At 40.6% G+C, this 13128-nt stretch overlaps 1 protein-coding gene across 1 annotated transcript in view; it reads right to left on the bottom strand.

Moving 5' to 3' along the window:
* Positions 1 to 9433, bottom strand: part of usp43b (ubiquitin specific peptidase 43b) — a 90453-nt gene extending 81020 nt beyond the window's left edge. The window contains exon 1 of the mRNA XM_077500928.1: positions 8467 to 9433. Coding sequence (XP_077357054.1) covers positions 8467 to 9099 — 633 coding nt within the window. The 5' untranslated portion in view covers positions 9100 to 9433. The remainder of the gene's footprint in view (positions 1 to 8466) is intronic.
* Between the last annotated feature and the right edge of the window lie 3695 nt (positions 9434 to 13128).

Here is a 13128-nt window from a genome sequence, read left to right as displayed (position 1 = left end):
GTTCATCTCTGTGTGCCCTGCGATTGGCTGGCAACCCGTCCAGGGTGTACCCCGCCTACTGCCCAAAGCCAGCTGAAATAGGCTCCAGCACCCCCACGACCCTTGTGAGGAATAAGCGGTCAAGAAAATGGATGGATGGATGGATGGATGGATGGATGGCCTTTTTATTTGACTATTTATGACTAAAACATCTTCTAATTAGTAGATCAACATCTTAGCCGTTCACAAAGGGTGCTCCTACAAGCCTCTAGCCAATATTTTTCAGGAAGAAATCAGGTTCGATATTTCCCGCCCTGTGTCTGCGGATGTGACGTCAAGTGCGTTCTCGCTCATTGTTTCCTGGAGTCGCGAAGTCGAAGCTAGGATACACAGTATTTCGCTGCAATGGAGTCTACTTAGAAGAGACCACCATCTACATCTAGCGTGCCCCAGACACCCACAGTTACTCTGCGGAGAAAAAAAAAAGAAAAAAAAAATGAAAACAATGCCACGACAAAAATCTAAACTTGATAGTGACCGACGCCGGGCAAGAACGAAAGTGAACATCGGTTTGGCATTTCAGCGGTGGAGAGAGTTGAGATTGGACTTGGATTAGAAAAGTGATGCACAACTGACTTCCTTTCTACTCCAAAGGTAAGAAGCAAGTGTCTTGACATTTAGAAAAAAAATGTGTTCAATTAGCAGTAACTTCAAGATCGATCACTTCTCAGTCGTAACTAGGGGTGAAAGTGAGGCGGACGGCAACATTTGACGTGAAATGGGCGGCAAGAATGGATGAAATAGAAAAGAATGACTTTTTGAAGAACAGATGTTCCATTCCACGGCGTTTCAATCAGGCTAAATGTTGCGTTATTTTCCTCCGTGACGATAGCCTGTTATAGCTACATAATGCTAGCGGAATGTGAACGAACGCTACTACTGAATGCCGATAACATTCACGGCCGTATCACACTAAGCAGTGAATGGGTCTATATGTTTTTCTCAATCGTCAATTTCCATAAATGATGGCCCACCTTTCAACTAATGCACAAATACACTATCCTGGTGGCGACAAACTAATAATGACTTGAATCATGTTCACGTCCATCGAGCGGGGTGACTACAATATGTAACTGCATATTGATGTCGGAATGAGGTCCAATTAATTGACGTAATTTGCACGTCGTTTTGGAGTACAGTACAGAACTGATCTTTGACCGACTAATGCAATATGATCTGCACGTCTCGTGGACGTCAATTGTCTAGTGGGGAGAGTCTCATTCCGTGAATTGATGATTGACAGAAGTGGCCAACTTTGTATAACATTATAAGACTTCTTACCTCTGAAAATACCACTGAAAACATAGTTAATTGTATAGTAATGAGGTTGTGCACGTACGAGTGCGCGCAGCCTGTACGAGCTTGCAGTTTGTTTTCGGCCACAGGTGGCAGTAGCAATTTGAAATTTCAAATCTTCCATATAGCTGCTTTAACGCGAAAAGCATGTTATTGTTTATTGTTTAAAATGGGATCCCCAATAGTTTTCACAGTGGTAAAAACTATTCTTCCTGGGGTCCCTCGCTGAAACTATGGGTACTCCTACAAGCCTACAAGAACTTATGAGTCGCTAATAGATGCTAAACTATTTGAAACTGTGAGCTATTGAAAATCAAGGTTTGCAATTTCTTGGAAATGGGATTTTAGAATTTAGATTCATGATCGTAGTTGGATATTGTAAGGCTGCAGCTTGCATGTCAAACTTGCTCCTCATTGCAGGTGCCATGCAGGAAAAATCAACTTTTTTTTGATTGAAAAAAGACATTTTGACTTGACTTAAAGGGACAGTAACGTGAAAATGTACTTTGTGGAGCTTTTAACAATGTTAAAATGCTAATTCCTCATCAAAAACATCACCGAAGTGGTGTTTTCCTCCATTCACACCTCTATGAGAAATTCTAAGTCATTCTGGTCTCCAAGCACCAGCCCCTCCCAACCTGAGAAAACGAGCAGGTACTCCCTCTATGATGTCATCATGTGCAGACCCACCCCTGCACCGCCTCTGCGGACTAAACACATGCCCACGTTCTCTGAGACCGCTATGCTCACAGGATAGTGACAAAAGTAACCTTGATCAGTAAACATCCTGTCTAAATGAATTCAAAGCAATACATTATCTTTCACATTTGCAATGCCAAAGTGCAATGACAATTGGCCGTCTTAAATTCCCAAAAAGCTTCCATGGCTGACACTTGTGTAAACTACAAGTAAAATTTGCGCGCTGTTGAACCAAACTGAATGAATGGTCTAGTGGTTAGCGTGCTCACCCTGGAACCAGAAGCTCCTGAGTTCGTGTTCCACTCAAGGTTTTTTTTTTACCCGTGCCCTCCCCTCCTCCATTTTGGAGCCATTTTGTTTCAAATGTTTATTGAAGAATTGCACATCCATCCAATTTCCACATTTAAAGAAGATGTGGTTGTACTGCAAGGGCTGGCAGGTCTTGCGTAGCCACTCAGAAGAGTGCTCGAACGCAACTCTCCAGAGTTTTGTGGGCGGTGCACGCAGCAACCAGCTTGGAACGAGAGTGGCGTGGCAACCACACGGGGAGAGGCGGGGTTATACTATTTCCGCGTTAGAAAAATAGCCAGCAAAATTCCTAAAAAATGACATCGCCATGGTGTCAAAGGTAAGACTGAATCATTATATGCCTATTGTTAACTGTAGAAGGGCTTAAAATACCGAGATAAGACCTTTAAGTAACTTGACTTGACAAGTGCTAATTTACATAATTTAATAGTACCCCTGACTTCTATTGCTTATGTTAGTTTATTCATGATAATTGTTTTAATTTAGATTTTTGTTTCAACTGTTGCAACATCTTTCCCGCCCCAGATTTAGTTTGAACTCCAAATTGTCCTGCATTTGGGGTGTTGGACTTTGCATGTTTGACTGTAAGCGTAAACTGTTCAACCTCAGTGTGCCGAAACAACATTCATGTTGACCCACCTTGCCTGTTTACCTGCACTCCCTGCCTTCTCAGGCATCTCATGTTATGGAAACTGATAAATTCTCTGTGGAGTAACTGTTTGACTTTCAGGCTTTGTCCCTGTCCAGGCCCCTAAGCGCAAACACACGTCTTGCCAGGGGTCGGGGATTCAGAAAACACACAAGAATTGTCCACATCAAAAGCCCACTTCTGCTGCCACAACAGGCAGAATACACTCGACTGCTGAAATTCTGACACTATTAAATCACAAGAAACTAGATAACTACAACATTAGCAAATAAATGAATAGCACCCCACAAACCAGGTGGTAGCGGAATGTGGCCCAGCTCCAAGCATTCAGCAGGACTTTTCTGTTGTGTTTTTTTTTTTCCTCCTGACCGAGACACGCAGCCAAATGACCTATTTCATTCATTCAACTTTCTTTGAAGAACTTTTTCTTTTCAACAAATGGGGACACATTTACATTTGCATTGTAGTGCTGTTGAACAGCATGAGCAGTATGACGCAAAACTGGGTTCAAGGGGACCAAAAATTACAACTTTTAGTGTTGTTTTTTTTACAAATCAAAACTGTTATGTTAAGACTATTAAGGTATCTCAAAATTGTTTCTTGTCGTACCACTTTTTCAGTGCCCCTTGAAAAGATCTGGGTTTAGAAAGATAGCCCTGACTCCTAATATTCTTTCAGATGTTCCTGAAGCCATGGGCTATGTTTACCTCTAACCAATAGTAAAGCTCTCTGGTTATTTTATAATGCCTTCTGGCAAGCTGCTTTGCTATTACTCAACACAGGCAGTTTCAGAAGCGCTTGGCTACATAAACTCTAGACTTCCTACTGTGTGTTTGTGCAGGAAATATCTCATCATGTATAAATTTGACATTTCTCTTTGAATATTGTTTTCAATTCTGTGATTGAGATGTTGTGAAAAATGCAATGTTGGGAACTTATTTGAGCATGGATAATTGCAGCTGACTATGGAGAGGCAAGTTTTTCTTTTTTTTGACAGACAGACGGACAGCAAAACGTGGGAGTCAATCAATCAAAGACTGTCAACTGTCTGTCTATGTAACATGCTCCAAAAAGGACAATACTTTTTGCCTGTGCCTCTCAGACATGCTTTATAGCTTTACCTTCCCCACTCCAATATATTTAAGAGTGAGGAAAGTCATGGGAATCAATAAGGGCGAACGTGTTCCAGTAAGCATACATGTGTATATGTATCATTTCTAATTCCCATTTCCAAGAATAGATCTATTGTAGAGTTTCTTTGTTCACTCTTTCATATTATCTGCTTCTTGCCTCCGCTCAAAGAAATCCAGCACAAAGAGCTGCAGGCAGATAAAGTACACCCCCCAACCCCCCTCCATGTTAAACATGGGCAGTGTATAGAAGAGCCTGAGGATCTCCTCATACGACTCTGTCACAGCACCTGATCATCATGAGTCAACTCTTTCCTCAGCTTACCTGCATTTTATATATTTCTTCTTTGCACACTATTGTTAGTACAACGCTGAGATGCTATGGTGAGGGGGGAAAAAAAATACCTGATGACCCCTGTGGGCTCCAGTGACACTAAACAGCTTTCTTATCAGCTGACAGAAGACCGAGGTCATGCAGTTAGCGATTTTGTGTGCTATGAGTAAGTCGGAATTTATGACACAAATGAAGCATGCTGTCAGGAATAGAGGGTCAATAACAGTCTATTTCTGTCCCTCAAGGTACAATCTATACTTATGTTGGTCTCTTAAGGGTGTGCACAACAACAAACAAAACAGTAAAGTGTTTTTTGTTTTTTTTTGTCTAGAAGACGGCAACATTGTCAAAACAACCCCTTTCACACAGACCTGCCAAAACCTTTAAGATATATTTTCCACAAGAAAATAAAGGAATCTTTTTATGTATTTCTTTGAACACATATTGGTGGTGGTGTGTGTGTGTTGGGGGATCAGGGGTTGGACATCAAAGTGGAACTTGTAGGGGTGATACCCTCACGAGTACTGCCTTAGTTAACTCTGACGCTTGAGCGTCATATGTTATTGTAATACATTTTCAGCCCTGCAGAATAAATGGTGCAAAAGTTACCTCAAAGTCTAATAATGAACGATGTGTGGAACCCCAGTACAGAGCAGAGTGAAAAAGTAAAATTCCAGGGATTGTAAAAAAAAAAAAAAAAAATGTTCAAATACTCCCTTTATCAAATTAACTATAATATTTCCTATTATGTGGCTTTCTAGAAAACAAACGTTTACGTTTAGGCAACCCTGCAATCACCCGCACTTTTTTTCTGCTACAAACTAACCCCGGTCCCCCATCAGAGAAGGGAAACGTTATGTGGACATTACAGGAAAAAGTTTGGGGACCCCTGGTCTGCAATATAGCAATCACGTGTTAATCAACTGGCTCATGCGTTTTTTGTTTTGTTTTGATTTGTTAGTGCTTTGGAATTTCAAGGACATGACATTATGACATACTTCTGATACTTCTGTGTTATGTACAAAAGTGTGTTTCGCAAATCACCGTGTGTAATATCCATCCATCCATTTTCTTGACCGCTTATTCCTCACAAGGGTCGCAGGGGGTGCTGGCGCCTATCTCAGCTGGCTCTGGGCAGTAGGCGGGGGACACCCTGGACTGGTTGCCAGCCAATCGCAGGGCACACAGAGACGAACAACCATCCACACTCACACGCACACCTAGGGACAATTCGGAGCGCCCAATTAACCTGCCATGCATGTCTTTGGAATGTGGGAGGAGACCGCAGTACCCGGAGAAGACCCACACGGGCACAGGGAGAACATGCAAACTCCACCCAGGAAGGCCGGAGCCTGGACTCGAACCGGAGTCCTCAGAACTGGGAGGCGGATGTGCTAACCACTCGATCACCGTGCCGCCCCGTGTGTAATATTGTTCTGCAAAAGGTTTTTAGCTGACTTTGTGTTTAAAGTGGTGAAAATCTGGTCCATCGTTTTGCTCCGTGAGTGTGTGTCTTTGGTTTTTAGTGTTTATTCAATCGTAACAAACTGTAATGATTGAATGATTGATTGATTGAGATCTTGGGGTCTTAAAAGGTAGAAGGGGAAAAAAACAGGAGCAGCATGGAGGACATTACTAAGGGATTTGGAGGAGCAAGATATTACTCAGCCATCAAGTTATTCAAGAGAATTTTTCATGTTGTCAAACTAGAAGAATGATTCATGGTGAATGAGATATCTTGTGCCAGCATAAAAACAACCAGCTTCTGGCATTCAAAAATTCCCTGCAGGCTATTCTGAAAAAGAAAAAAAGAAAAAAATCATATAGGTACAGTGTATTTATTCACTTATTATCATTTGAAAAGGTAGCATTTTTGTTTTGCTCATGCGGGACCTGTTGTCACTTCAGTCCTTGTTATCCTGTCAGAATTTAGCTTTCAGCAAAGTTGTTTAGTTATTTGTTTCCTCTTTTCAGAATGCACAGTAGGTTTCTTCTTTCTAGTATGCGTAGTATGAAAGTTAACAAAAGAGGGAAACTATTTTGTGTACAGAAAAGTTTATTTTTCACCCATTGTGTCACAAAATGAGTACTGTCTGATAATTCAGACTTTCAGAGTAAAAGAAAAAAAGAAGTTTTGTGCTTGAGTACATTGGAGAGTCAGTTTGGGCTTCTTTTGTTTTTGCTTTCTTATTTTCTGCTTTTACTTTCACGTAAAGAAGTTCAAATACTATTATAAGAGCTTTTTTTTACACAGCTAGCTAGTGCTAAAAGAACAGAGTGAGTACTTTTTCCACTGGGTATAAATACTGCATACTAGGGGTGTGAATTGCCTAGTACCTGACGATTCGATTCGTATCACGATTCACAGGTCACGATTCGATTCGATACCGATTAATCCCGATACGAATGGTCACGATTCGATACCGATTAATCCCGATACGAATTTATAAGTCGATTGTTGCGATTTTTTTTCATTCATATTTAGAAAATACTAATCAGTAAGCTTGTAGAGTGTAAGATTTATATGAAAATGTATTATTTATTTATCTGAAATTTCAGTCTTATAGAGGTTGTAATCTGTTTCATGTTTGAACAGCATTAAAATAAAAATATTAAGGCTTAATGTGCCGTTCATATAACATTCTTCCATGCTCAAGGTGTGAATCCTTAAAAAAAAAAAAAAAAAAAAAAAAAAAAAATCGATTCTGCCGATTATTGAATCGATTCGAGAATCGCGCGATGTAGTATCGCGATATATCGCCGAATCGATTTTTTTTAACACCCCTACTGCATACATTACATCTCTTTCTCAGTGATTAGTGATTACCAACCAGTGCTGTGGCACATGAGTTTACAGTGAGAGGTCTTAAGGTGTGTCGCAAGAAATTGTCCAGTGTCGCTTAATTGGCCTGAGAATTATTGAAGTATTACAAATGTTGTATTATTCATCTATCTATATGCCAACATATGACCGGTAGGAGAGTTAACTGCCATTGATTGTAATATCTGTCAAAAATACATGTTAACTGGGAGGGCTGGCATTGTGTCTTTGACGAGATGGCAATTGTGTCCAACTGCTGTGTCCACTTTTTATAACATTTGTTGTCTGTGAGCTTTTTTTTTTTTTTAATGTAAAATATAAACTGCAATGGTGTTACTGAGCCAGCATCTACATTTGAAAAAGCACACTATCAAGTAGGAGTGTGACGATATAGTGATATCGCGATAAATCGTGATACTTTGTCTCCCGATATCGATATGCCTGCACAAGTATCGTGATATTTGTAGTTAATATTCATCCAGACGGGGAAATGGACGGAAGTCTTCAGGCGAAGAAGACTCATCAGCTTAGTTTCTTTTACATTATTGTATATATATATATATATATATATATATATATATATATATATATATATAATTATTATTATTTATTTAGATTTTTATATAATGTATATATATTGTGTATTTACATTATTTATTTATTATTATTTATTTCTATAGATTATTAATAATGGATTGGATTTATTACCTGAGCAATACATCGATAATCATGGTATCGTCATATTGCAAGATAATCGTTATTGTGAGCCTTGTATCGCATATTGCATCGTGAGGTAACTAGAGGTTCCTATCAAGCAAAGGTCACAAAATGTGGATTATGTTAACTATTTCACACCAGCAACACACTGCATAACACGACACAACACAATTATAACACTACATAACTAATCAACAAAATATTGTATATTTACATACTCTTTGTTGTTTGAAGCAGTAGATGAAAGAGAGATTTAAACTTAAAAGTCTCCTGTCACCAGTGGATCAGAGTAGAGGTTTCAATTTATTTGAAGTTAAATTATTTTCAGACCGATTAAGAGAAATTGGATAATTTTCAATGACACGTACGATGATATTTCACTTTTGCTGCCACAAGTACGGCACCCTGGTTGGGAATCACTGTTCTGCACTAAGGATGCAGCACAAGTTTTGGTGAGAGTCGAGTACTTTACCTTGAAGTCCACAGACAGTTGTGGGGTGTATTCCAAAGTCCACAAAGCCCGAACAAGTGAGGCCAAGTGCTCCGTGACCTCTCCGTTCGCAAAACAAGTATCCCCGATTCTCATGGACCCGTTAACTGCGGGGTCACTCAGGTCCAACTTGTACCTCTCCAGCCCCAAGTACTCGGCCAGCAGGTCGGTATTGCTCAGACACTGGACCACGGCGTTCATGAAACACGTGTTCCCGTGGTTTTTCAAGCCCAGAACGCCTGGCATTTTGTCCCCGTAGTGGTAAAGTAGTTTGTCCCTGCCCAGAGGAGGGTTCTTAGCCAGCCGAGGCACCTGCACATCCTCCTTGACGATCCCTGAGCTGGCACTGAGGGTGCAAGGTGCGCCATTCCCAAACCCTCCATCGTCGTCCTCCACGTCCTGCGTGTCTGCGAAGTGGGTGAAAGTGCCCAGAGTTTTGATGATTCTGTTCATAAAACTCCCCACGGACTTGAGCGATTTCTTCCGGAAAAGCTTGACGGTTTTCGCCTTCTTCTCTTTACGCTTGTCCTCCTTCGACGCGGGCATTTCCTGCTTCTTGTCCATGGCGGCACCGACACAACTCCCTCGTGGGTCCGGTCTTTCGCTCCTCATCATTGTCTTGTCAATTCCGTCGCCCGCGTGCCACTTCTTCTCGTCCAGTATCCCCTTCCCACGAAGCACATGGAAGCGCGCCCAGAGGTGACACCATCGCCATCAAGCAGCACCCAGTTCTCCTCGCCCGCCCACCCAGCACGCCACCTTCCACGTCCATCCCAACACTTAACTGAAGGCGTTCTTTATCACGCGTGGCGTCACGTCCCCGCCTGCACCGGAGAGCGACAGGAGCCACCTCAACCTCAACAGCTCAGCTATGCCCTTTCCCAGTCTAGTCTCACTTCGCCGTGGAAAAGGCTTGTGGTTGTGGGACTGTGTGCCTCCTCCCACTCCCAGCACACGCAGCACATACACCCACTTGACAATTAATTAGGCTTAGTAGTACAGTGCTCTATCACGTGTTAATTTGGTGGTTCTCCAAAAATTTACACCAAGTACCATTTCAAGAAAAATACTATCGTGTGAAAAGTACTATCATGACCAACATTAAAATACAGTAATGTAGTTGGCCTATAGGACTGATATTTATAAAAATGAAACAGGTTTTATTCCTAAATATGTAGCCTACAGTGTTCCCTCACTTTTCGCAGGTGATACGTTCCATGCCCACCCGCGATGTCAATTTACGTGAAGTAGAAGTCGCTTAAAAAAAAAAACGTTTGTTCTTTTTCCTTCAGTAAACTCTAAGGGCCCATTTATACAAGGGCGCTTGGGGGTAAAAACACAAACATATTCTATCGGAAGTGCATTTCGTTTAGACGGTGATGGCGTTTTGGGGTCTTGAAAGCGCAAAAGTTGGAAACCACCTTCCAGAGTGGAAAAGTTGAATAATATGCTCTGCCTTTGCGTTTCCATATACGTACACGGCCCAAAACGCAAAACTCCACTCAATTCTGCTTACGTCCCATATGCGTTTACGCCACATCATACATGTGTAACGACCAACCATGCTCTGGCTGCTATAATAAACCAATAGGAGACCTTCCAGCGTTTATTTTTTATTTTTATTTTAAACTAGTAATAACCATCATTTTGGTTTTGGCAGAGTGACGATCAGATCAGAGGTCAGAATTGTGCCGTGGCCCAGCCTGGACCAGTGAAGGCGGGTGCAGGCGGCAACAGCCGACAGTGGGCATTATCATGGTACGTTTTTCAATATTCTGTTTAAAAATCTAATAGATTGTGTTGAATGAAAGAAAGACCTGTTTTTATCGACTCGAATATTACAAAAAGAACAAAAATAGCAGCATAAATAAAGAATTTTATGGTGCACTCACTATTGAAAATGGGAGCGGGGTAAAGTCACTAAAAAGCCCAGGAAATATCAAGGTACAACCGGAGGTAAACCCCGCAATGTATGAGTTATGGACCCAAATAAAAATCCGTGATTGAGTGAATCTGCAATAAGTGAACCACAATGTAGTGAGGGACCACACATATATTTAAAGACCGCGTAAAGTGATATCAGTGATTTATTTCTTAATATTGCAGTGCACTCAGGGTTAAGGATGACACAATGCACATTCACAACATTCATGTACACATTCACTGTAAATGTCCCTTTCATCTTTCGTCAAAATATTCCTACCTTTGCATGTTCATCTTTGATGACATCACAACCACCATTTACCAGCCCCCCTAACACAGTGCATCTAAATTACTTTCTGTTACGCTCCACTGTGACTATAAATAGCATCATTTGTCTATAAAAATGTTGTGCACATGTGCAGAGGAGCTAATATTCCTTGTGCATTCGCTAACAATGAAAGCGCCACTGCCAACTATTATATCATTAGTATCTTATTAAAAAAAAAGAAAAAAAAAAAGCATGGAACCTGAGGTGCCTACCCTGGCATCGCACTGCATTCTAAAATTTGAGGACTGGCATAACAGTCCACAATCAAAGCCGGATATTACAATACAATGAATATGTTTGAAGTGCTGAAAGCATGCAACAATCGAGAAAAATCTAGTATTGAATTATTGAGCTATAGTGTTGAGGGTCATTGGAGGACATTTTATGTTCCACCCATCAAATTTTAAATAATCCACATACAAAATACTAAAACTGAGTAAATTTACTTGTTCTAAGACCAAATCTAATAAATACATAAATAAATAAATTAGTTAATTAGTTAATTAGTTAATTAATTAATTAATTAATTAATTAATTAATTAATAGAAAGGATTTCTCAAAATACTTTTTAAAACACCAAATAAGTCTGCAGTCCCCTTGAAAACACAATTTTCTCTTGTCCCACCCCTCTAATGACCAAATTGAATATCAAATGAAACAGTTAAAAATAAATGAGCTTTTAATTTCTTTTATTTTTATTTTTATTATTATTAATTGTTTCTTTGCCTGCGATTGGCTGGCAACCCCCGCCTACTGTCCAAAGCCAGCTGAGATAGGTTCCAGCACCCCCCCACGACCCTTGTGAGGAATAGTCGGTCAAGAAAATGGATGGATGGATAATTGTTTCTTTGCTGTCTCTAACTGTGGGAACATTTGTTTTAATAAACATAATTTTTCAAATAATAATCATTTCTCATGGAACGTGTCCCACAACATGCACGCAACCATGTTGCCAAAACCTTTCTAGCATGGTAGAAGAAGAAAGCAGTGAATCACATGATGTGCTGGATGTGACATCAAACAGTTTTCCAAAGAATGGGTAGAGCAAAGGTATGTCCTCCCTTCTATTTTTCATGTTTCTTTAATAACGTAATTAGCCTTGATTGAATGTCTACCTCATGAAACCCTGTTATGCATATGATCAGTGTAAGACATTTTCCCCCCTTTACGTATTTACAGCCCTGCGATTGACTGCCCAAACAAAGCCAGCTGAGATAGGCTCCAGCACCCCCCGTGACCTCTGTGAGGAATAAGCGGTCAAGAAAATGGATGGATGGATGGATGGATGGATGGATGGATGGATGGATGGATGGATGGATGGATAGATGGATGGATGGATGGATGGATGGATGGATGGATTACTTATTTACATAAAAAGTTTTGGGGGGGTTTCCCAGCAGTAACAGCTAGGGGAACAGTTTGTCCAGTTTTGCAACCCTACTACCTGCAACCCTGTTGCTGTGGTTAGACTGGCAAGGTTGCACTAAACAAGGTTTAAAAAGAAAAAGAAAAAACTAAAAAAAAAACATTGATCTGTAACCTGAACCAAGAAAGCCTTTGATAGTCTATGAAATGCAGAAAAATCCAAAAAGTGAAAAATATAAAGTGAAACCCTGAAACTCTTTAGTTTTCACCATATCATTTATTTATTTTTTTGGGGTTAAAAAACACTTCAGCCGTTTTTCACCATTTCATTTTTTCGGCTTTGCTAAAACCAAGCCCAAGTATGCACGGACTTTGGCCTTCTGGCACTCTATAAGTGAAGGCCGTCATCACAGACACCTGTCTGCCCGCTTGTCTGCTAGCCCACGATACGGCTAGACTGATTTGTTATATGGACGCACACACACAGCACAGAGTGAGGTGGTGACTTATTAGATGATGCTTGTTAGTGAGCTGGCTAGTGGGCAATGTCAGCGTCACCAAATATGTTATCCCCTCACTCAATTTTGTGAAACCACCACACCTGAGAAAGAACATCCTTTCAGAGACGAAAGGTGTGACCGACGAGGTCGGAATCATTTATAGCACATCCGCAGGCACTTTCTTAGCCACTGAGCTGAAGGCTCATGCAGCCTCACTCTGACCTTAGCTTGGTTTTCAGGAGCTTTGCTAAAACACCTTTTGGGAATACCTAACCACCTCTGGAGAACAAAATGCATATCCCTTATTTACTCACTGGAATAAACTAACAAAAAGAACAGTGAAGGGTCTTCAGGCAGATGAGAGGATTCAGAAGCAATGTGGAATTGGCAGAATTTCTGCTTGACAGGCAAGTTTATTACGCTTTTTTTATTTTTATTTTTTTATTTTAATTGATTGCACGTACTAGAACAGAAACTGGAAATTAGTAAATGTATGTTTTGTAACACTATTACAAACAACTCTTGCTA

The sequence above is a fragment of the Festucalex cinctus genome, chromosome 1 (genome assembly GCF_051991245.1).
Source record: "Festucalex cinctus isolate MCC-2025b chromosome 1, RoL_Fcin_1.0, whole genome shotgun sequence".
NCBI lineage: Eukaryota > Metazoa > Chordata > Actinopteri > Syngnathiformes > Syngnathidae > Festucalex > Festucalex cinctus.
This window is presented reverse-complemented; position numbering and strand designations above follow the sequence as displayed.